General features: G+C 37.2%; 1 protein-coding gene across 3 annotated transcripts in view; it reads left to right on the forward strand.

Moving 5' to 3' along the window:
- The first annotated feature begins 82 nt into the window (after positions 1-82).
- ube2o (ubiquitin-conjugating enzyme E2O) overlaps positions 83-26,082 on the forward strand; it is a 42,596-nt gene continuing 16,596 nt past the window's right edge. For 2 of the 3 annotated variants that reach the window (XM_016661756.1, XM_016661757.1), the window contains exons 1-8: positions 83-770; positions 21,046-21,105; positions 21,545-21,655; positions 22,710-22,807; positions 22,952-23,015; positions 23,885-24,028; positions 24,129-24,238; positions 25,149-25,299. In XM_016661756.1, coding sequence (XP_016517242.1) covers positions 174-770; positions 21,046-21,105; positions 21,545-21,655; positions 22,710-22,807; positions 22,952-23,015; positions 23,885-24,028; positions 24,129-24,238; positions 25,149-25,299 — 1,335 coding nt within the window. In that variant the 5' untranslated portion in view covers positions 83-173. The remainder of the gene's footprint in view (positions 771-21,045; positions 21,106-21,544; positions 21,656-22,709; positions 22,808-22,951; positions 23,016-23,884; positions 24,029-24,128; positions 24,239-25,148; positions 25,300-26,082) is intronic. The other variant, XM_007574014.2, reaches the window with a different exon arrangement.

A 26,082-nucleotide genomic window follows, 5' to 3' on the forward strand; every position in this document is an offset into this window, starting at 1 on the left:
TATATTTTAAATATTAAAAATAAAATTGACTCTCCTGTAAATTTATTGGGGAGTGTCTGTTTTGGCGAGCTCTAAATTTCTCCTTAAATTAGCAGCGATATTGACTTTCAAAATTATTGTCCTCAAGTTTGTGTTTAAGGGTGCCTCTTAGTGGTGGCAAATGGTACTGCGTGATGACGCTCCTAACCGCTACATACCACGTATGCCCTCCGTCGCTACGTAAACACGTGCACCTCACTGCTTCCAGTTTCAGCCCTTTCACTTCACCGTCATCCTCGCGCTTCTTACATCACTCCTTGACAACAGCAGCGATGGCGGAGCCCGTAGCATCGGATGCGGCGACAGCACCAACGGACGAAACGCGCACGGCTGCATCCCCGACACCCGGCCTTTCTCCCGCACCGAGCCCGGGTTCGGAACCTCCATCCATGGCTCTGTCTCCCACGGCAGACGGCTCGCAGCGGTTGCTGTTTTCCCACGACCTGGTCTCCGGACGGTATCGCGGCTCAGTCCGGTACGGCATCGTTCGGATGATTCACGGGGAGGAGGATTTTAACTCAGATTCGGACCTCGACGATGGCGGAGGGAGAGGCGGCGGTGGTAGTGGTGGTGGTGGGGGCGGCGGCGCAGGAGGAGGAGGAGGAGGACGAGTCCCGTGTGGTTCGGATACTGAAAGTGCCATGGACACCCCGAGTCGGCCTCTCGGAAGGGGGTTTGTCCGCGTGCAGTGGTACCCCGAAGGAGCCAAGCAGGACATCAGAGAGACAAAGGTACCACCGGCTTTTGTTTTAACTGCTTACACTGACAACGGGTGTCTGTTCCAGCCTGACTACGATGCTGCTCAACACTAACGCGTTTGCTTTTGGGTTTTTTGCTGGAGATAAATCTGCACAGAACTCAGTCAAGGGATAAGGTCCCCCCCTAATCTGCCTGGAACTACAAACCTAGCTCGCTAATTGGCTAGCATCTAAGCACACAAACTAGCTAGCAGGCTAGCTGCCTATCTCTCAGCTAAACAGGGCTGTTCTATCTCACAGTTTTCATTTTGCTAAGCTAAATGTATTCAGTCAACAGTCGACTTTGTGCAGGTGTCCATGTTTCAGCAGGTGTCCAGCTGTAAAATCACACCTATTGATTATTTCATCCTGATTCTGGAGTTCCTCAGCTGGGTGTGACCAGGCTATCTAGCAAGAGATGAGCAGTTACTAATCAAACGCTAACTGTTTGGTTGAATGGACTGACAGTCCTGAACCAACATCACACAGAGACAGAGTCAACATCAGAATTAGTGTTGACATGAAAAAATGCTTGTTAGTGGTGTTCTGTTACGAAATGATTTGGTTGTTTACATATCTGTCGATTCCTTGGTAGCCAAGCATGACTATGGTCTCTGGATGAATCTGGAAAATAATGCACCAATCTATTAATCAGTTGATCTATGTCTTGGTTTACTGGTTTATTGTCAAATATGGATACAAAGTAGACGTAGCAAATTCTGGTATTTTAAAGATTAAAATAAAATCAATAATACAAAATAAATAACATAATTACAAAATACCAAATGAATATTTAAATGTTAGAACAGGGTGAAGTACTTCCAGTTACAATATATGATGTTTTTTGTATCTTGACCTCCAAATGGATCAGCAGATATGAAATATCCTTGTTGCCAAGTAGGAAATGGGGAAGCGTTTTTGTAGTTTGTGTGCAATAGTTAGGACTTCCCTTCACCAGTGCAAGAGTCAACAGGTTCAAAGAAAAATGAGTCTGGAAAAGCTGAACAGCCTTTTTCTGGACGGCACCAGAAGAAGCCTGTTGAAACTCTCAGTTCTGTTTTTGCACTGTTGTATTTTTTATTTTTTTAATGAATGAGTAAAGTTCTGGTTGGTCATTCAGCCTGTCATAACAAAGGTTTACCAGTGTTACTCCAACAATGCCGTTTGGACACAATATGTCCTGCAGAGGCGGCCATCGAAGCCTTTACTGTCCAGTTGCGAGCATCCAGAACTCACTTTTACTTTTTACACAGCAACTTCCTGTTTGCTTTGACCCCAAAATCTCAAAGGTTCACAGAACATTTGTGGCTTTGAACAACTTTTATTTAGTTGGATAGAAGAAAAAATGTATCTTTAATGTAAAGTTTGCTGCTCCACTATTTAGGCTGAACTTTAATAAACACAATACCCAGAATAGGTAAAGATATTTAAAAAGCAGGTTGCTGTGTATCTCTAATGTGCAATTGCAGTCTAATGGGTTGTTATTGTCAATTTGGTCTTCCAATAATTCACTGGGATTTATAGCTAAAGCTAGTATTACAGGAGAGTTCCTCTATGGAGGCATGATTAACTGTGTGGCACGTTTGAGAAAGTTTGTGACATTATTTTGAGCTGTGCAGTTCTGCACAATTTTGCGCTGGACAGTCTGGTTTAACTTGAAGCTCCACAATTTGCTGAGCCAATAAGTGGCATTAAAATAACAAGTTATTACACAACATTTGCAGCAGTTTAATTATATAAGAAATGTTTCTCAATTTATGTGTTTCAGTTTGTCTCTAGTCTTTTGTTTTGATTCTGTTACTTTAAAACTTGAGATATTTTTTTAGTTGCAAATTCTGTGGATGTGGCCACTGAAACTGTTACTAAATGATTAAATATGAGGATTGTTTCCTCCTAATAACACCTGACTGCTAGCATGCTTTAATTAGCTGGTGTGTGGATACCATGCACCAACAACTGACGCTTCAACAGTCAGTTATGTAAGATGAGTTGGTGTGGTTAGAAATTAGGACACCTGAAAGGAGCACCAACTTAATAATGTTATGAAAGATTTTGCTGTTATTGTGTTGGATGATCGTTCACATCACCTGGGATTTAAACTGCAGTGGAGGGAAAAGAAAAGCTTTTCACAGAGAAATCTGCTCTGCTCATTTAGATATCTTAGTGATAACTTAAATAAAATCTGTTTACCTCAGGTTATAGTGACATTTTATGGTGATATTATAATACGTACTGTGTCTCTGAACTTCTTACATTTATTTTCAGTAACACGTTAAAATAGGAAATGCCTCCTTTTCATATTGAGACAGAACTTGTTATAACATCTATGCCATTGTTGATGATTTTGCAACAAGATGGTTGGTGCAGGTTGCTCACATGTCAGTTCACTGAATGACTGGGCCACATGGATTAAAAATAAATTTGATTTCTGATTTTAATAGCTTTTTTTTTTTTTTTAGTTTTCTTGAAAAGAAATTCCACATATTTTCAAACACAGGGTTTTGTTTAAAAAATTGTGACTTAACCTGAATTCAAAGCTGAATTCAAAGTCTAAATAAGTAGAAGCTGTAGAAAATGTTTGTCAAACGAGAAGGCAGGTCTGGCATCACTTTGGTGTCTGTGAAATATGGAGACCCAAGAAGTGCACTGGTGAAAAAAAAAATCCTGATTTTCCAAAAATTAAATCTTCAAAAACAGAACATTTGATCAGTCGATCCATTTCCCAGTCCAAAGTCGCTACTTTGCTCTGCTTGTGTAGATGGTTGTGAGTTCAGGTGAGTTGAGACCAAAGCAGAATCTCCTGTGTGGCAGCAGCAGCTTTTCTATGGGTGGAGCAGGTGGAGGAAGGAGGAGGCGAGTGTGGTAATGAAGATAACAGGAAGGTCGCAGTGGGTCTGACTGCTGCTGACAGAAATGGGCTGAAAGGGAACGTAATTGTGGTTGAGAAATATGGGTGGGACAAATGGTAGAGGGAACAACTTAGACTTCATTACTGATGGTAGATGCAACCAATGTCTCTAAACTGTCTGGAGAAATGTAATGTAATAGAATAAGAATGAAAAAATCCTGCCTGAATCAGACAGGCTGTGTTTGGTACCAGATGGCTGTTATGGTAATGTGCAGGCTTTTGCTTTTTGAAATGGTATCATCCCACCTTCTGTTCTCTGATTCATTTAAAATTCTCATCAGTTTGTTGGTTTTAATCAAATCCTGGACTTACTCCTATTTTATTATATGCTGTTACAACTTTCTTTAAATTAGCAGTAACTGTGACAGCGCATTGGGGCCGTTGTAGATAGAAGAAACAAAGGCGTAAATGTCCACCAAAAAACAAAGAAACTTTGAGATTAAGCTCAAATTTTCCAGAGGGAAAAAAGGCAAATTTCTGAATTTCCAAAGTCAGAAATTTCCTGGAAAAACTTAGAAAGTTTCTAGAAAAAAACTCAGAAATTTCTGAGTTTAAAAAGTCGAACATTTGCTTGAAAAAAAACTAAGACATTTTGAGACACTGCTACTATATGGAAAATCCGATTTTATTTTGTACATTTCTGTAATGATAGATGTATTTTTTCAGTAATCTAGAATCTCATTTCTCTTTTGGATCTAGAAATAAAACCACACGAACAAACCTAAAGTCTGACGTTCCTGAAAGTGTCAAACACTGACCAACATCTGTAATCTTGATCACTCTTCGTGGCATTAAAGTACAGGGTTTTCCCCAGTGTATTGTAAGCCTGGCGGGCCACCAGGCTAAGCACTTCTTATTTATTTAAGTCTTTTTAAAATCTTTGCATTTTATAAGACTTTATAGTTGGTGTTCAGGTGTTAATCTTCCAATATTTCAATAACACATAATTATCAAGTGAAATTTTCAAATTTCCTGACAACTTAAAAAAAAAAAATTAACTCAAAAACACGACGGGTCATTGGATGAATGACTGCCGTGCCACCCAAACACCAGGCTTAGCAAGTTTTCTGGGGGAAACCTTGGAGTAGAACAAACTAGTGCAACATGGAGGACAAACAAAAGTCTTCTTTTGACTTTGTTGCACCAGTTTTGTCCTCCTGTTGTCTTGTCCCTCATTACACAGAAGCACTGCGCCCTCCGTCTGCTGTAGTCTTGTCCTTGTCATCAGACACTGAGTCGGGATGACGCAGGATTTGTTGGAGGTGAGAAAGTTGTTCACAAGGTGAAGAAGTGACCCACAGGAGTTGAAAGACGTCTTCTTTGAGACACCGTGTTGTTGTGAGTTTAGAACTTGGTGTGGAATACATGTAAACATGTAGGTGTGGATGCCTGTAAGAAGGTATAAATACATTTCTGAGCACCAGTTTGAGGCGACAGAGCAGTCAGCTGTGACCCAGCTTTTTAAAAAAAATTCAACAATCCTGACTGGAAGAGTTTTCAGCTGATGGGACACTATGGCTGGATTATCTACACATGTACCAGAGAGAATGAGAAACCTGTTCACAGCAGCATCCAGACACTCTTAATTAACAGTGCAATGCGTCAATAGGGTATCTATTTATTCAGGACAGGAACTAGTTATGTCATCATATGAACTAGCAAACCATTGGGATTTCCGTGACTCATTGTTTCGTTTAAATCTCACTGAGCCTTCAGTGCCTTTTCTCTGCTAGCATGTTTGACCAGATCTCATCATTTGGATAAATTACCCAGAAAAAAATCGGCTCAGACTAAAGTCTTCCCTAAATAAACAGAAGTTTTCCATAACTCACCAATGTTCACTCAGTTTTCCTGAAACCTGTATTGTTTTGCCATTTGGATTATTTAACATTTATTTCCTTTTTTATAACATTTACTTAAACATGGACATACACTGTTATGAACAGCTGTGAGTAATGTTGACCCCATTCAAAATCAGAATATCCATTTATGTTTAGAGAAAACTAGGATTCAGGATTTTATATGGATGAATGTCTTTTTCACTTTGTTCCCTTTTGTTAACATGAACTCTAACTTAATTGCGACCTGTAGCGCTGTAGATATTGATCCTTTGATGAGTCGGAGTAATTATGGTAGGCCTGGACTTTCCTCAGACGGTTCACCATTCTTCCATGTTTTCTGTAATTGTGGATAATTTGGTCCTCCACAAACACAGAGTCCTATAGATGGCTTTGTTACCTTTTCCACACATAAAACTGACAATGATTTTGTTTCTCATCTGTTCTTGAAATTCTTTAATTGGAGTATGATGTGATTCTTTGTGACAATTTCAGCCTAGTGCATGTTGTCAAACAGCAGGGTTTCCCCCAGTGTATTATAAGCCTGGCAGGCCACCAGGCTTTACTTGTGCCCACACCAGGCTAAGCATTGCTGATTTCATTAAGTCTTTATAAAATGTTTGCATTTTTTAAGACTTTATAGTTGGTGTTCAAGTGTCAGTCCTCCAGTCTTTCAATAACACATGATTATGAAGTGATATTTTAAAATTTCCTGTCAACTTTAAACATTTTTTAACCCAAAAACATAACGGGCCGCTGGATGAATGACTGCGCTAGCGCCCCAGCCAGCAGGCTGAGCAAGTTTTCTTTGGTAAACCTTGAACAGGTTCTATATAAGTGATTATTCCTCAGACCAGTAATTATACATTAGTGGTTTGAATAGCTGTCACCAAGATAAATAAAATATTTATTTAACACTACTTTTTGTAGAAATCTGGAAGGGTGAAGTATTTATTCACAGCAGTGTTTATTCTCATTTTTGCTGTTACAGAGAATAGTATCATCATCCACTGTAATCACATTACAGATGTAGTCACCCTACACCACTGTGATGTTTGATCCATCTCCAGCTTTTATTACATCCATTTCCATCAAACTTAGTCACTCTGGCTCATTGTTTGAATAATGTGTGCATTGTTATGAAAAATACAACTTTCATGCATGTTTACATTCCAAGAAATGTGTAGATTTATGTCTCTGAATGCTCTGAAGAACGACTTCAGTGTCATAAAACCTTATGTAAAATGACAGACTGAGCAAATTCTCATTTTTAATGAATTTCATCTCTCATAACACTTATTGTGTGTCTTGAGTTGAAGTTTTTGTTTCCCCAGAAAATTAGCTAAATAAAACATGCAACACATAGTGGTGCTCTGAATAAAACTGGTATTTCTGTAGGTAAAACTGGTATTTCTGTAGGTAAAACTGGTATTTCTGTAGGTTTTGTATGTTTTTTTAATAGATTATTTCTGCTAAAGATTGCTGATGTTTTACTATATACAGCTCTGTGAAAATTAAAATATTCCTGATTTAAGTTGTAACCGTAAAGACATTTCAGAGCCCACTGCCCTGAACCCCATTGAAAACCTCCTGGTTTTTCCACCAAATATTGATTTCTGAGCTCTTCCTGAGTTAAAACATTAGTGTTGTTGTTTCTAAATGAATATGAACTTGCTTTCTTTGGATTATTTGATTTCTGAAAGCCTTGCATCTTTTTGTTATTTTAACCACTTCTCATTTTCTGCTAATATTAAGTTCAAATCAATTGCTCAGTTATTTTAGCACCACTTATTATTATTATTATTATTATTATTATTGAAAAATAATCATACAGAAAGGGCTGAGCTATTCACATTTTGATGTTCAAAGTATTTTTTAATCTCCAGATGTATCAGCCTACATATACTAAAGGAATGTAATGTTTTTGCATTTTAGGCAAAAATAAAAAAATTAAAAAATCTAACTTGAATTGCTTATTTGTATCTTTTAATGCATTTCTAGTATTGTATAGTCAAATGAAAAATGTGCAGAATGTGCCAATTTTTTGTCAGAATAATTGATAGATTTATCGGTTACTAAAATAATCATTAATTGCAGCCCTACATGACGATGAGTTCTCTGGACTCCAGAGCAGCATCAGATTCACATTCACATTGTGATTTGGACCAAAATCTCTCAGGAATGTTTCTGACACATTGTTAAATCAAATACATAGAATTAAAGCAGCTTTGAGGGAACAGTGGGTTCCAATCCTAAAGCAGTACAAGGTGTATATTAAAGTGGTTGGTGAGTGGAGCTGCAGCTATAATGACACATTCACAATTGGGTCCAATAATACAGTAACAGCTCATACTTACTTCACCAGATATAATTACATTCTGACAGTAAACGGATAGCGCTTTGGGAAACCAACTCCTCTGCTTCTGTGCTTTGTTATTGTGAGAGCCCATATTGTTGTGAGTTCCAGTAAAAATCTGATTTTCTTTAACAGATCTTCTTCTGCCGTGTTATGTGGGATAAATCGAAGCCCTCCGGTAAACTCAGCCCGTTAGAGCCAGGATGTAGGCAACTCCTGTTTTCTATAAATCTGAAATGATGTCACTAAATCTGTCGCAATAATCCTTTCCACTTGCATGATTTACCATTTGTTTTCTCTTTCTACCCAAAACTGGATGATAAAAGTCTTCAGTTTGGTGTTTTGGTCTCAACTGGCCCATTTTTTAAAGGACAGTTTTGTGTACAAAGTCTAAATAATTAATTTTATTAGTTGTTTTGTTTATTTATTTTGTGTATTTAATATGTCTTCCAGCTCCAGTGTTAAATGTTTATTAGAATTTAAAGTTTATTGATCTTTGAGAATATGATTGCATTATTATTCAGTTGCCATTATATTACTTGAAAATAGTCTCAAAACGACAATATTGTTTATTGCAATAACTTCAGGACAATTCATTGTCAGGACCAGTAGACCTGTCACAATAAGCAATAAATCAATTAATTGCATGATAAATTAAAATGAGCTCAATGATTTCTATTTGCATTTTTTAAATGTTTTTCTCTTTCTACCAAAAACTGGATGATAAACATCTTCAGTCTGGTGAAGACCTAGCCTTTATTTTGAAGGACAATTTTGTTTACAGAGACTTCATAACTCTTTTTTTTCCGTTGTTTTGTGTATTTTAGATATTTTAAATGTCTTCTAGTTCCAGTGTACTTAGAATTTAAAGTTTATCTGTCTTTGGGAAGATGTTCATGCATTATTATTTCATTACAATTATATTATTTGAAAATTGTCTCAAAACATCAATATTATAGTTAATCGCAATAACCTGAGTCAGTTTATCGTCCGGTAAAATTTATTGTGACATCACTCCATTACAGTTTCACATTTAAACACTTTTACCCTCCTAGTTCTGCTTTCTTTTCCCCAGAATCTTCCCTCGTCCTCCTCCTCTCTCCATGCCTTCTGTTGCGTCTCCATTTTGCCCTGCTTCCTTATTTATTACCTTCCCCACTCAGCCCTTCTCCCTAACCCGTCGCCCTCCCTCCCAGCCCATATTCAGCACCTTCCTCACCTCTCAGCGCTCCAGCAGGCCAACGCTGATGTAATGTGCTGCTGACTGGCCAGTTGTCCAGCTCCTTCGATAATGGATCCTCCTCCCGCTGCTCACACCACACCGGCACACATGCAGGGAAATTATTATAGATTCTGCAATGACTTGCCCTCATTCCTGTTTCTCTCCGTCCTCCATCGTCTCATCCTCCCTTTTCTTCCTCTGCAGTATCGGTCCTGCCCATTTGGGAGACGGTGCACTCTCTGTCTACCCAGTCGCACCCCTCCCAAACCTCTCTTACTGTCACTACCATCTACTGCACTCTTGTCTATTTCTGGCTCTTGCTTTTCTTGTTTCTCAGCTCTCCATCTTCCTCCTGGGATCTGTCTTGATCACCTACTTGTTGGACAGGCGGCTGCCTCTTCTTTACTTTCTTCTGTGCTTTTCTGTGACCCCTCCCTTGCACCATGTCGCCATCTTCTCTTTCCATCTTCATGACTCTTTCTTGGCTTTACCTCTTTGCAAAGCAGAAGGTAAAGCCTTCAACAGTTATTCTGTTGTTGGATTCTGAAAAATCTGTGTTTAAGGCTCATTTATACATTAGAAATGCATTTATAAAAATATGTTTTGTGACGGAGAGTGGGTTTATAATTTAATAGAAGGAAATAATAAAAAAAAATGTATTAGAACAACCAAATGGAGTTTTTTTTTTATCAGAATGTGGAGTACATCGAGTTAAAAAAGTATAAATATAAACTTGCTTAAAAAACAGTTTTTTTTAAACAGGAGCTAATTGGGAAATATGGGTGCCTCAAAGATCAAAAATGCTACTGATATTAAAATGTATAAATAAATGTACATTTAAGGATGAGAATCCAAGATTTAAGTGTTATACAATGTGGAAATAATTTAAGTTTCTCTGGTATTTGGAGATTTAAATGTTTGTCTTCACCAAACTGAAGACTTTTATCATCCAGCTCTTGGCAGAAATGGAAAAAAGAAAAGAGAAAAATGCAAAATCATGCAAATGGAAATTATCATGCAATTAATTAAATTAGGACTTGTTGCGACAGGCCTACGTACGCTTGATTCTTTATAGGAAAGGATGCATCTGGAGCCAAAAACGTTACTTTTAGCAGCAACATGTGAAAAGCTCAGACCTTTCTGCTTGGCTTGGCATGTATACAGTGTTTGACTGATCTGTTGCTTATTTTTTTAATTAACAGATTAGTAATTGGACAGAAAAAGGTGCTTAGGAGATTTTATTTTTACAGAATTTGAACCGAGTGCCACTTGACGAGTTCTTGCTATCTTTACAGATAAAGAAGGTTTCTCATTTTAAATCTGTATATTTTTTGTGTTAATTACACGTCCGAGTGTGTCGTTACTTCAACAAATGGCCTTTTTTTTTTAGTCTTTATACTCCAGTTAATAATTAATTGATTACTAAATTAGTTGACAATTATTTCAATAATTGATTAATCACGATTAAACAAATTGATCATTAATCCACCTTATTTTTTGTATCATTCTTTTTTCTGTCGCCTATTGTGGTACATTTCTCCTACTTTTGATCAGAGTTTTTCTATTGGTTCATATTACACAGTCAGTAGATTGCTCAGTAATAGACAGTCTGTGCCATTAGTCCTCTCGTCATTTCCCTTTGGACTTTCTGGATAAAAGGCCTTGTGCTGCTCTCTCTTTAATAGAGCTTTGCATCCTTCCTGTGTGGTCCAATCAATAGGCTTCAGTCAGACTGCAGGAGGCTGAGAGGCATTCCTCTGAGATTTCTGATTCACATTTATGGACACATAAACACAGGCAGAAATAATTTGGCTCTGATTGGAATTGGGTGACAAAGCAGCAGGGGGGATTGCATGATGTTTGTTCTGTTGTAAAAAAAACCCAAAAGCCCTGAAAAGGGCTTTTGGGGTTTCAGCCTTGTTCATTCAAGGCTTGAGGTGTAAATGTGTCAGGACCAGAGGAAGACAGACAGCAGTTTGTGAGTAAATGGGGGAGCTAAACCTATCGAAATAAGGAATAAATCAGTTAATCACATGATAAATTAAAGTGAGCTCAGTTTTTTCCATTTGCATGCTTACTTGTTTTCCTCCCGTCTCAGGGGTGTCCAAACTTTTAGTCACGTGGGCCAGAATCATAAGGTCAAAATGAAAGTAGATAAAGTAGCCGGATTTGTTTATTTCTCTTTGTAGGAAAGGATGTTATTCATCGTAGACCCAACAGTTGACTAGGACTTGGCCATTTTCTATGCTTTAAGAAAATAATCTAGTTTTCACATTCTTTTTCAAATTTATTCTCAGTTATAAAAACAAGATTTAGGTCACTTTCTTTCAAAATGCTTGCTATATTTAGCCAAGTTTAATAACTTAAAAAAAAAATCAGTCGACTTCTCAGTAAAATCCAGTTATTAATTGGTAAATCCAGAAATTAATCAAAAGATCAGCCCAACATTGTATTGATAAGTTGAGCAGAAAGGGCTGAGTTTTTCACACTAATGTTAGAAGTATTTCTCTTTTTTTTTTGCATACACGTCCTTCGCTACAAACATGCACTCAAGCATGTCACTGCATTATTTGCATCTTTTCATATATTTCGAACATTGTTTAAAAAATACTCACAAAATGTGCCGTTTTGTGTCCAGTTAATCATCACAACAAGTGATAACTAAAATAATCATTAGTTGCAGCCCTGTTACTGTGCCAGATCTATATCTAGATTCCAACAGTAAGTCCTGCTCTTATTTTCCTGCTTCACTCTCAGCAGTTTGATTGCAGCGGTGCTTGGTCAGTTGGTCTGTTATTGACCGAAGCTGAAAGAGGAGACTTCTTTTCGGCCTTATTGCATTGTAGGGAATCGTAAAGAAACGCCGAGCTGCTCCTGATTCCCGTTTAGTCCATCAGCTCGTCTCTCTCTTGCTGTCGACTGAGTCAGCATTTTCCAGCACACATCAAAGGGCAACGAGGGGAAATTAAACTGTCCAAACACATGAATGCTAACACGTTTTAAGCATCTCTGCCGTCCTGCATTAGCTGATGTGCTGCTGGTTTAGCATGGAGCTGAATCAATGGGCTGTTAGGGCTGAGAAACTTGATGCTAGTCATAGTACATCTATAATTAGTGACAACAACTGTTCAGTTTCCTGTTTTGGTCTGATCAAGCCAGCTTTGACTGTCTTGAAGTTCAGAGTTATTTATTTTTCACAATGAAGAAGTAAAAGTTTAAACCACACTAACAATAAGAGTGCATTCATACCAGCCCCATTTAGTCTGTTTTAATCAAACTGGTTCGTTTGCCTTGAAGGTCTGGTTTGTTTGGGGAGGTGTGAATGCACAATTGGACTCTGATGTGGACCAAAACAGCAAACTCACGGTTTGGTGAAAGTGAACTCTAGCAAGGTTTGCAACATGTGAATGTAAAGTGGACTGGAGACCACTCCAAAAGCCGGAAATGGTCTATATCGTGGAGCATTCTGGGAAAAAACAAGCAAAACAAATGTGTGAGTCCAGCACTAGAGGGAGAAATGCCTCATGGTCATCTGCCAAAGACCAAAGAGAAATCCTACAACCGTTAAAATCTGACACCACTCTTAGATTGCATTTAGTGAAGAAGGAAGTTTCGCTTAGTGTCTTCTTTAGAGGTTTTCATGCTGTTTCCTTGAGTAGTTCCTTGTGTAGTGCCCCCACAGGCGAGGAGGTGAACAAGTTTGGTGAGTTTTTGAATATGATAAAGCCCCCAAAAAGCCAATTCATTTGGCGGAAGCATAATCAAAAATAAAAAGAAGAAACACTATGATTACAATAGACCTTCACAGCGCTTTGCTGTTCAGGCCTAGTAATTTAATACAAGGGAATTGATCTCGTCTGTTTTTACTTATGTTTAAAGTTTTTTGTATTCTGTTCAGAGAGCAAAAAGAAATATTTATATGCAGTACAGAGCAGACATGCATGGATGTGAATTTGCAAATATTGACTCACACACGTTGTGTGTGTGTGTGTGTGTGTGTGAGTTGGTGGTTTTCCTAACCCTGTCTACCCCATGTTGGAGCAGCTTTTTGATCCTGGACCAACTCTGGTCAGGATCAAATATCTGTTCTGTTCTGGAGGAACAGATGAGAGAGACTGCAGTGTCAGACTGGGACTCTATCAGCAGATGACTAATCTTAAACGACCTGGATCAGTATCAGGGACAACATATTAAAATATCCTAAGTGGGACATTCCTAGTAGAGAAACACACCGAGGATGTTTAAATGTGTGTGCAGTGCAATGCAGCTTCTTCCCTTTAAAATACTGACTTAGTCTGTGCTGCTTTTTACTTCCATGGCTCGGATTTCTTCATGTTCTGAAGATGAGAGTGAATGACAAGTGAGCCATGAGTGGAAAACCGCCTGAGCCAACAGGCAGGCGTGGCCTCAAGCTGCAGTTTGCTGCAGTCTCTTTCTCCTTCCTCATTGTGCTGCACCTGAATAACGACTTATGTAAATTAGATTGGGAAGACAAAGACAAATCCTGGTCTCAGTTCTTGTGATCAATCTGGTTCCTTCTACGTTATCAGCTGGCTTGGAAAAGCAGACGTGCAAGTTTTCATCTCAAACCAAATGCCAAACACTCTCCTGTTTTTACATGTCGGAGGCCACAACATCATGGCTGCCCACCTTCTTCCTCATCAAGGCCTGACTAAAACAGTTGTTTCATTATTACACAGTAATGGGTTCCAGGTGTTAGCTGTCCGTGGTGCTTACTTCATCATCCTCTCCTTGACATGAACAGCCAAACTCTCTTTATCCTTTGTTTCTCAGTTCAAGTTACTACCCCAGTTATTAAAGAGTTTGATATTGTGTGAGTGCCATCTTTATAAACAAGCATGTGATAGATATTGATAATGAGTTCAACTTTATTTGTAATTAATTTTGTAAGTGTTTTAGAGAAGTTGTAATGTTAAACATGACATTTTGGGTTATTAAAGGACATTCCGACTAAAAGATCAGTTTACGTTTTAAATATAGAAGCCCAGTGTGACATGGCGTTCGTTTTGCCCTTAGTTCCCCTCTAATTGGTTGTTCAGTGCCATGTGATGACTCGTCTCCCTGAAGCGCATGCTCCTGTGTTGCATGAGCGTAGGACGTTCCTATAAAATTGATCCTCTGTCTGTCTTTACACATCAAACAAATGCGACCCAAATTCAGTTTTTCTTCTTCTGCATATATTTTGTCCATATTCAACTTTTTCACAGGATTTGGAATGGCCCAATTCTGATCCATTCACCCGCCGTAAATCCGATTTGTGCCGCTTAAATATATGGATGGACAATATGATTGACAAATGTTTCATATCAATTGTTATACATAATTATTGGTTTGCTTTTAATATCTGAAATACTCCCAAACTAGTTCATGAGCTTTGCTGATTTATCCAGTTTTCCATTCCACGTTGTTGTTTTTTATCTTTAAGTAGTTATGAGGCTTGGTGGCGAAATCTGAAACTGCTGCTGCGCAACTTACTAAACAGGTTGTTGCTAGGTAACCAAAGAATGAATCGGTTGCTAGGTAACCAAAGAGTGAGTGAGTGAGTTAGTTTTTTCCACCAACCTTCATTATCTCGCGGTGAAAGTTCAGTGAAATTGTCTGACGTATTATGTATTGATACTGATCACATGTCTGTCACAAGTTATATTGTTATTGATTTATTATCCAGTCCTGTATGTGATGCAAAATCAGTTACGTATCCAATTGTTTTCAAAGTATCTGCAGGTAGTACAGAACCAGATAACCAGGTCGTGTCACATTTTATCTGACTTTTACATCGTTAACGTCAGACATGCATCATAATTCTGCACCAGAAGAAGCCAAACATGGTTAATCTGTACATAAACGATGGATGAAAACTATCTTTTCTCGACAGACGTAGCAGTTAATTCTCCACGCTAGTTGTGCTTTCTTTCTTTTTGTCTTATTATGAACTGGTGACAATGCTGTCGACTTCCATTATTTTAAATTCAATCCATAGACGGCGGTGTCCATTACTAAACAGTTTGCTGCTGTTTTTCACTTTTGGTCTGAACCAAAGAAGAGGACCAAAGGACCTTCCATGTATGAATACTCACTCATACAGGAACGTAGGAATTTTTAACTGCTGTTTTTATTAGCAATTTAATGTTGATCCTAAATAAATCTTATTGCTCAGGAAGAACCATAAATTATATTGGTTTGATGACTGATTTGTTTATAACATTGAAACCTAGTTACATGAGGTGATTCAAGCAAACTAATACAGTTCCTTAATAAAATCTAGTACTGAATGTGAACAGAGTGAAAGAGTAGGTTGTAAACATTAGTTTAGGAAAGGCCTAAAGTTACAATTTCTAGGCTTTGGTTACTTCCAACTGGCTCTTTCTCTTTATAGTAACGGTTTAATAGGACAGTTCTGCTGTTCACGTTGCTCAAAGGCCAAATGTTTGCTCTATCAGACTGTTCTTGACTTTCAGAGAGAGGCTAAATGCAGCCGATTTCAACACTGCCTGTCTGAAGGTGAGGAAATGTGTTACTATAGTAGCGCAATGCAGCATGATGCATTGAAAGAATATTAATGAAGAAGAGCTCCAAGTGTTGGTGCTTCTCTCAGCTAAAAGGTTTAGACAGGCTTGCAGGGAAGTCGGTGTGAGTGTGTGTGTAAGTGTGTGTGTGTGTGTGTGTGCTGAGGTGTCAAGCAGTGGAGACTTGAGAGAAAGGTCGTCTGTTGTTCAACAGATTACAAGAGAACATGGCGACTGATCGATTGGATCCTCTGTACGCGCGCGCACACACACGCACGCACGCACGCACGCAGTCTTCTGCTCCCAGAAGTCAGTGTTATTGGGTTACAATGACAAATCAGAGTTACTGCCAAGAACTGAGGCGTGTTTTTGTTTGCAGTTCTGTGTTTTCACGGCGTAACAGCGGGAGCGTTGCCTTACAGAAGTGTTAGTATTTCTAAACACTTTGAAGGTCCGGTCATCTCGACCCAAACACTCCTGGCATCGGCTGCATCGCATCCACCAGCAAATGCTATCCCTGAACCAATACATGCAAATTGCATCCAAGTCTTGGCCTGTCACAATAAACAATAAATCAATTAATTGTATGGTAAATTAAAACAGGCTCAATAATTTCCATTTGCATTATTGATCGTTTTTCTCTTTTTCCTCTTTTCTGACCAAAACTGGTCTTCAGTCTGGTGCTTTGGTCTCATCTAGCCCTTTTTTGAAGGACAATTTTTTTTAGAGACTTCATTATTAATTTTATTTGTTGTTTCTGTTTTGTTTATTTATTTTGGATATTTAAAATGTCTTCCAGATCATTCGAATTTAAAATTTATCTATCTTTGAAAATGTGTTTTTGCATTATTATGCTATGTTACTTGAAAATGGTCTCAAAACAACAACATTATTGTTTATTGCAATAACTTCTGGGACAATCTGTCGTCAAGTAAAATTTATCATCGTGACGGGCCTACTTCTGTTATTTAGAACTAAACATTTAAAATGTTCTAATTTTTCTAAAATTACAACTTATTTCCTATTTTCAAAGTCCCAGCAATGTTTAATAAATTACATTTTGTCCTCCAGTTATTGATTCACCATGTAGTCGTATCTTCTAACAATTAGTCGGTAATAACTTCAGTTGTAATTGGTTCCTTGATTCCTCATTTTTCATTATGCTTCTCTGGTTTATTCAGCCGCCTTCCTCTCCTCTCACCCAATATTATGATCCTGTTTCCTCAGTCTGGTGAAATTCATGGAAAACAGCCTCACCCTTCCGTTGAATATTTAACATTAAGCAGCTCCTCTTCCTCACAGCCTCTTCCTCTGCTTCCTTCTTGTCTGTGTTTGCTTGTTCATGGAAGCAGAGCATCTGGTCCTGAAGCTTCTCTCACAGGTAGAGAGGAATGTTTAAAGACACATCATATTTGATTTATTCGTTTATTTTAGATTAGCTTTGTTCTGCGTCTGCCGCAGTGCTCCTCAGTGACCCAATTTACTCGAATATTGTTCACGTTGTGCTGTCTGAATAAGCTGAGGTGATATTTCTCGCTTGTCTCGGTTCACAGAAACTTGGTTTTGGTGTATGATCTTACATTCAAATTTGAAAATACTTTATTGAACCCAAAGGGAAATTAAATGTTGCTGTAACTCATTTTAATTGAAATTCTTCAAAGAGTTACTGTAGTGATGGCTGTTGGCAGGAAAGATCTCTTGTAGCTGTCCGTGTTACAGCAAATTTGAAGAAGCCTCTGACTGAAGAGAGACTGAGTTTGTCTGTGGTCAGCATTGTCCATCTTTTCTTGATTTTGTGAAGAATCATTCTTTGCATCGCCAGGTTTCCACAGTCGTCCCCAGAACAGAACCAGGCTTCTTTATCAGGTTGTTCGGCCTTTTTCAATCATTTCATTTATAATATGATCATAATATTGTCTGGGATATTTCTGTTCAAACTTATGTCTTTAAGACGGCCAGGTGACTTATTGGGAATTATTTGGGCTGGGAGATAAATTAATTTAATCAATTAATAAAGTTTACTGTTCAAGAAGATTTAATTTTTGACATTTTTGTTACTAGAGTTTCAGGAAATCCTTTTTGGTCTTCAAAGTGCCTGAATGCATTTTATTTTTCTTATAAATTTTCCCACATCAGTGGGAAAAGTCATCTTTGTTCATTAAAATGATGCTGGTTAATAGTGTAAAAGATTATGTGGGTTAACACACATAACCCCAACATTTTGACTTATTCACTGGTCATTTCTGCTGTTTTGAACTTGGATTAAAACAATTGTTGCAAGAAATAAAAATGGTGGAGTTGCAAAATTGTTTAGCTGGAATTTAATGACCTTTCTTAACAGTTCTGCTGCTAAAAAAAGCAAATACTTTGGTGTTATTATTAAAAAAAAACTGGATTTGAAATGTAGAGAACTAAATATTGAAAAATATGACCCAAACAGAATCTAAATACATCTCAGCAGCACCAGTAGAGACTAAATCCAACTTTTCTGCACTCCGACAGACTCAAAGTGCACAATAAAATGGATTTAAGGGCTAAAAAAGTGGATTTTTCATGATGTGTCCCGTTTAGGAAAATAAAGGGAGACATTTTTTATATACCGAGATCCGATTTGCTGTGTAAAAATCTGAGATTTTATTTTTAAGCCATACTGGCCAACTCCAGGTATGAAACACTTAGATTTATGTGAGTCAGTTTGAGGTTCACTGATCACCGAGACTTTAATCCATTTTTGAAAACTCTGTCCAAAAGGTACGGATTTGATCCGATTCAGGTTTACTTTTAAGAACAGTAAACAACAATAATTTTCTTTGTTTCTGTATTCTTGATAAATTAAGAATTGAATTGTCAAGATTAACATGCTTTAAAGTGAAATAAAAATAATGATTTCTTTAAAACAGCTCAGTATTATAGAGCTCTGTCTTCCCTGCATCAATGAAAATGTACAAATAAAGAGAAATCAACAAATAAACCAAAAATAATTGCATCTCATCAACTCCTTTACAAGATAAATTAATGCTCAATAACTTTTTTTCTCACCTGAAATGTAATCAGCATTATATCACAAGATATTTATTGTTTACCAAAATGTGTCAAATTTATTATGTGAAACTGGAAAAGGCTGCTGCTGTTTAGTTTATGTAATTTTGCAGGAGCCGTTCTGCCGTGATCGGCCGTTTTTGTTTGAAGCGAAGAGGCGGCGTCACATTGAGCGTCTGAGACCAGCTGGTGCTGCACAGCTGTACGGTTAAACAGGACTTCACTGATGATTCACAACAAAGGCAACATGATTACAGAGCCCACAATTAAAACCGTCTGCACCCTCTTTCATTAGTTAGCAGCTAATATCAGGCATTTCTGTGATTAGTGCGGTTAGTTCCTGTGTTGTGGTAATCCCTTTCTGTAAGTGGAAGTTCAGCTATAAAACAATGAATATGTTTTTTTTCCAGCTCTTCAATGTGAATAATGTCAGGAATCCCCTATTTTTATTTTATTTTTACTAGATTAAATTTTACTGGCTCAGTTTTGCCTAGGAGGAGATGGAGACATCACCATCCCCAAAAGAAAAGCAAATTTATTTAGCCAGCTCAGTTTCTTTAAATAAATAATTAGCTGCTTAATTATTTTACATTTGGTTTACAAAATCAAACCTATATTAGTTCACTAATGCAAACATTTTACTGACAGGTTGAAAAAAATCCTAAATCTAAACAAATTCATATTTTATAATATCATTAGGGCGATATTGACTTAAAGTTTAATAACGATACTTTGCAGTGATATTGTGATAACAATAAAAGTCATAAGAAGAACGGCTGATATTGATATCTGATATTAACATTGCTATTTACCAATATTACATATATTTCATTACCATTTTGACACCTGTGGGGAAACCCCTCCCTCCACCAGAAACTGATAAAAATAAATATCAGTTGTTTATATCGGCCCAGTTTTATTTATCGAGAGGACATCGATGTGTTAAAAAATTACTAATATCTGCCGATACTGATGTTGTTGCCGATATATTGTGTATCTCTAATAAGAAGTATTTACAACATCTTTTTTTAGGTAATTATAGCCTCACAAACACAAATGATACTCTTGAAAAACATTTATATTGTGGTTCTTTCGGACACCAGTCGCATAATAAAAAGTTATTGGTGTAATTAAACTTCACACAGTACCTGCATTTTCAAATTTATTAGTATTCCTTAATGCTTTCAGTAAACAAACAATGAGAAATGGAAAGCATAACATTCGTGACAATATGGACAGGTTTAGGGGCATTTAAACATCATTAATTGTTATGTATCGTTCTGACCATAAGAAATTTATCACAATAAATGAGAAACAACATGATAAATGCCCACACCTCATTTTAGAAACAATCACATTAATTAAAAGCTTGTTTTCTGAAAATGTCATAAATAAAAGTGAGCTATGAGGCTCAAAATTGAGTTCAGTTGAATCACGTTTCCACTGTTCATCCTTCAGATGTTTCTACAGATTCGTTTTCATCAACCTGTAGTGAATTCGGTAGATTGGACAGGATCTGGAAAGGCACACACCTGTCTAAATAATCTCCCACAGCGGACGGTGCGTGTCAAAGAGCAAACCAAGCCTGACGTCAAACAGACGGGAATCTCTCAAGGCACAAATCTGGGGAAAAGGTGCAAAATGAAAAATGTCTGCAGGCCTCCATCCACCGTAAATGGAAGTAGATAGTTGGGAGCTTCTTGTTAAACAAAAGACTATTAAGGAGCAATATAGTTACCGTTTACCGTTTTAGTTTTGCTCTTTTATTTATTTAATTAACAATTTATCGTTGAGATGTGTGGAACCATAAGTGATAAGTTACATTGTCCTGCAGAGACCTAAATGTTATGCAGCATATCACCTGAACCAAAGCGAAGGGTAAAACTGTTAATATAATATTTAAATGCCAACAGATGCCCCAGCTAATGCAGGGGCATCTGTTGGCTAACGCCCCCTTCTGTTCTGGAGTGCAACTTCATATATGAGGAAAGTTTGCACAATCTCCCGCTATGAACCTGGTTGTTATTTCATGTTTAACTCTTCAAAATGTCTAAAAGTGCATTAAAAAAATGGTAAGATGCTGGTTGAATAACTGTTAAATGAATACATATGTTTTCACTTCTCTAGTTGTTGGGTCATCAAAATGTGTTTCCTGCAGAGGAAATTGTTGAGCTGCTGTCAGAGGTCACCAAATGTTGCATATGGATGCTGTTGTAAAGGAAATATTTCTGCAGAAACTACAATGAATTATTCTCCACTGATAATTTTAGTTCTTATGTCGTTTCTATGGGACGGTACTGATCCGGTTTTGCACCGACACTGCAGTTTCTTTCTGAAGCTGCTTTGCTAACCATCTTCCGTTTTTCTCTCTTTCTCCAGCTGAAACTTGAAGACCGATCTATTGTCATTAGAGACATCGTGCGTAGGAACAATTCTGCTGTAAGTGAAATCCTTTTTTTTAATTGCATACTTCCTGCACTTCTTCCTTTCTGTCATTTTAGCGCTTTTTTTCAATTAGCTCCCTCTATTTATGAGTCATGACACAGTTCAGAGCTCCATTTGCTGAACATGACTGGAATATTATTGGGACAAGCCGCTTCCAGGAGAGCAGAGGGTCTTTCTTTGTTTTATTCAACAGCCTGAGCATTAGCGCTGCATTAAGCTTTGAAATGGCCTTTTAGTTCAAAAATGGAGTCACATTTTCTGTCCCCCAATTAATGCGCTTTATTGTGAGTTTTATTATTCTAATGTGTAGCATTTATGGCCTATCTGAACTATTTTATATCCTTTTAGGCACAAAAAACCCTAAAAGTCAGTTTGTAGCAGAATTGGGAATAATTTCATACCATCAACATGTTTCTGTTTTGTTTTATTTCAGGACAACCAGTGTGGTATTGTGACCAACATTGACATCGAGTGTGCTGTGAAGTTTGTGGGAACAAATTGCGTTCTTTACCCAGTAAACAGCAAAGACCTGCAGCACATCTGGGTAAGAGAGTATTAACTTCTCTGTAATACTTAAATCTCATTCATACTTATCTGTCCTTTGTTATTCTAATACTCTTGTTCTTTTTCATTATTGTTTTGGTCAATTTAGATTCATAAAACCAGGTGAAAAAAAACAAACGGTAGTTTTTATAGAAAAACCTTGGATTTATGTGCATCAAAATACTATTTTTAAAGTGGATTAAGAAAGATGATTTAGTTTTACAGTAACAAAAAGTCACATTTGCTATCATACATTGAACAGAGTATCAGGGCTGTTCTATGGGAAAAAATGGAGGAGTAAATTTCTGCCAAAGAATCTCAGAAATCTTCTGGAAAAAACAAGGAAAAGTCAAAAAATATATGGGAAAAAACTCAAGTTTTTAGATAAATCTCAGAAATTTGTGGGGGAAAAAAGTGAATAATTATTTTTTTAAAAATCTAGAAAAAAATCTGAATTTGTTTTAGATTAATTTAAAAAAAAGACGAGGACATTTATGAGATTCTAAAGTCAAAAGTTTGTTAGAAAAAAAAGATTCTCAGAAATTTTTGAGAAAAAAACGTCCGAGTTTCAGATATTTTCTAGAAAAAAACAGAAAATTTAAGATTAATTTCAATAAATGTTTAGGAAAAAAATAGGAAATGTTTGGAGAAAACATTCTAGAGAAAAACTCTGAAATTTCCATTACTAGAACATTTCTGAGATCAATCTCCAATTTTTTTTTACTTTTCAAGGTCAGAAATCTTAGCTTTCCTTGATTTTTGGTGGAAATTTTGGTGTGCAAATATCACAAAATTCCTTGCAAATATTTGTAAATTAGCAACACAAATTATGCAATTTTGATAGGAAAAAAATCACCAAAACATTTGCAAAATCATAGACTCATCAGTGTGAGAAGATGTTTATCTAATTTACAGAAGTGCTTTATTCATATTTTATCAGTTTAATAGGTTTTATCAGTACATTCTGGAACAACCGTCCCTTTGGTCTTGATATGACCCAGAATGAAAATGAGTTCGACACCTCATGAAAAACCGACTGCGTTTGTTTCTTCCAGTCTTTTATGTACGGCGACTACATCGCTTATGACTTCTGGCTGGGTAAAGTCTACGACCTGACCAATCACATCATCCTCAAGCTCTCCAATGGAGCCAGGTAGGCTGCCTGCGCCTGCATGAGCGTGACGTTGGAGCGCAGTGCGACCGCGTGTCTGTCTCTCAGAACGTGCGAGCAAATTAAGTCGGATTCACGAGTGCCACATCAGTTGAGCTTCAGCTCCGTCTCTCTGCTTCCCTGCAGATGCTCCATGAGCGTCGAAGACGGCGCCAAGCTTTACGACGTCTGTCCACATGTCAGCGACTCGGTATGTAGCCGTGAGCTTTTCTGTCACCTTTGTTTACTTTATTTTGTCTTGGAGGTTTATAAACGCGTAGATTCAGTTTCTCCTGAGCTAAAGACGTTGCTAAAAGGAGCTTTAAATCAGTGCATGCAAGCAGCTCTATTTTTATTAATGTTCCTAAAGTAGAAAATAAGAAGAGCTCTGTTTCTATAGTTGTGTTTTCTGAGCATTATTTTTAACTCTCAATTCATCTGCTTATTTGAAATTATTTGGGTCATAATATGAATAATTAATTTAAAATAAGGGCCGGAAATTTAACCTGTCTGGAAACTCTGATTAAAAATAGCTGCTCGCATGCACTGAAATTTACGACTTTTTCTTTTAAATTCATCTTAGTTGATGCCATTAATGAGCAGCTGGAGGCAGACCTTTTATTCTCACTGTCTGACATTAAATCAGACAAAGCTTTTTCTGCTTTTGGTCAGTAAGAACTGCAGAAACTGGAATCAGTTTATCAGCATTTTCAGGAAATGTGAAAAAAAACAAAACAAAAAAAAACAATTCTTTATTTTAAGATGAGCCAAAAAAAAGGAAGCAGTTTTTTTTTTCAATAATAAATTTTGCTGGATAATTAATTGTAGCAGTAATTAATCTAATGCGCCAAAATGAAATCCACTGCTCTAGGATTTATTTAATAAGTTTGAGAAGAAAAAGACAAACGGCTTTATTTCCTTGCCTCTTTTGTCTTAAAATTAAGTTTTTTTTTTTGTTTTGTTTTACATTTCCTGAAAATGTTGACAAATTAAAAAATGCTGTTTTGTAAACCTAATAAAATTTACTGTAACATGGTGAATGTTCGACATTTGTTCATGTTATTGCTGTTTCTTCTTCAGGGTTTGTTTTTCGACGAGGCGTACGGTTTCTACCCGGGCCAGGTTCTGATCGGACCCGCTAAGGTCTTCTCTAACGTACAGTGGCTGTCGGGGGTCAAACCTGTCCTAAGCAGGAAGTGCAAGTTCAGAGTGGTGGTGGAAGAGGTGAGAGGGTGACCAGAAATCAGCAGACATCTTAAATGTATCTCCATGTGTTTCTGCATGTTTGGTCGTTATAAATCCTGGAGTTTTGCGCTTCTGTCAGGTGAAAGTCGTGGAGCTGAAAGTGACGTGGATCACCAAGAGCTACTCTCCAAAAGGCTCTGACAGCGTGTATCCACCTCCCTCCACCATCACACAGGAAAATCTCCACAGGTCAGTCAGTCCTTCTCTTCACATAGCGTCTGCGTCCGCCCCCTCGCTCCTACATGGGACGCCTGGACGGTTTACGCTTCCTGCTGAACATCCTGTAGGATTTGATGAGCTTTAAGGAGACGTGGGTTTTATGCGTTTGTTTGGATCAACATTTGCCGTTGGTGTAACACTGGCTGCTCTTCCTGGTTCCAGATCATAAAAACATTTATTACAAAACCAGTTATACACACTTAATATAATATTAGAGACAGAGCACATTAATTCATAAATGCGTAATTATCACACTTTATGCAACTTTGTATTTTTTCTGTCTTTTTATGATGTAATGCGCTTTGAAGTGCCTTGTTGCTGAAATGTGCTATGCAAATAAATGTGATTGATTGATTTATATAATAACTTAGCAACAACTTGCAGGCAGGAGTGAGAGCGCTGCCCAACACAAATAACAATAACGCTAAATAAAACACAATTTTCGAGGCAGATGCATTTTCCACAAGGAATTTTAATAATCAATGTATTCGAATCATTCGAGCCCTAAATATTTTTCTGAAGTACTGGACCAAGTGACACAAGACAACAGCATTAATGATTTGAGGGATTAATTTTAGTGTATATCAGTCAAGTTTATCTGTATAGCACATTTCAGCAAAAATGCATTTCAAAGTGCTTTATGTCATAAAAACACAAAAATACAAAGTCATAGAACACAAAGGAAACAACTGAAGCTCCACATTTTGTCAAGTGTAAACATCATTACACATCAGAAAGTGTATGTTTCAAAATCAACTCTAAACGGGTGGTTTTTAGTCTAGATTTAAAAGAACTCGTGTGTAAACATCGTTCCATTGAACAGCCGTTTCTCATGCATGATTGTCGCATTTGAGCAAAGCCGTCCTGTGATTGGTTGCAGGGTGAGGCGTTTGGGATACTATGACCACACCCAGAGGGAGCTGGGAGAAAGAGCCCTGTACATCATCCCTGCCAAAGGCAGCGCCACATGCATGACCTGTGACGGACCCGAAGGGGCCCATTTTCTACCAGAGGACCCGATCGCCAGAAAGGTGCAGTTAAGCTTTTTACCTGTGTGTTCAGCGGCTGTAAAGCATCAAATCCTCTCTTGGTGTTGATTAAAACACCTAATCAGATTGATCATCTGTGATCAGAGTTGGCTTCTAACCAGTTACATTTATTCAGTTACATTCACTTAAGTAACTTTTGGAAAAATTTACTTTTAGGAGTATTTTTACTACACTGTACTATTTAATTTATTACAAAGTATTTCTACTATTACTTTTGTAATACTTCTGGATTTTCTACCCACTGAATTAAGAACAAACATGTTTTAACTAAAAATGTAACTAAAAATTATCGAAATTATCCAGACCCTCTTTTGCCTGAATATATACATATATATATAGGTCCGTCTTATGATGTAATTTTTAAATATTAAAAGATTGATAATTTGACAAGTTAATCAAATGATCAATTAATACTTTTTTACTCTTACTTTAGTAATTTCTTAGATGGCTACTTTTTACTTGAGTCAAAATTTTAGTTACTCTTCCCATCTCTGGCTTTGATTAATCCCAATTAATCATCTTAATCTTAATCCTCCTCATTAGACGATCTTAATGTCTTCAGTCAGAGGCTTCTTCAAATTTGCTGTAATACAGACAGCTACAGAAGGTATTTCCTGCCACTAGCCATTACTATCTACAATAACTCTTTGAAGAGTTTCTGTTGATATGACTTATATCAACATTTAATTTTCTTCAAGATCAATAAAATATTTTTGAATTAATTACTATGTTCAACTTTGTAAGCTTGAAAAAACATTTTTATAA

This window comes from Poecilia formosa, unplaced genomic scaffold (genome assembly GCF_000485575.1).
Source record: "Poecilia formosa unplaced genomic scaffold, Poecilia_formosa-5.1.2 Scaffold342, whole genome shotgun sequence".
In the NCBI taxonomy this organism is placed as follows: Eukaryota; Metazoa; Chordata; class Actinopteri; order Cyprinodontiformes; family Poeciliidae; genus Poecilia; species Poecilia formosa.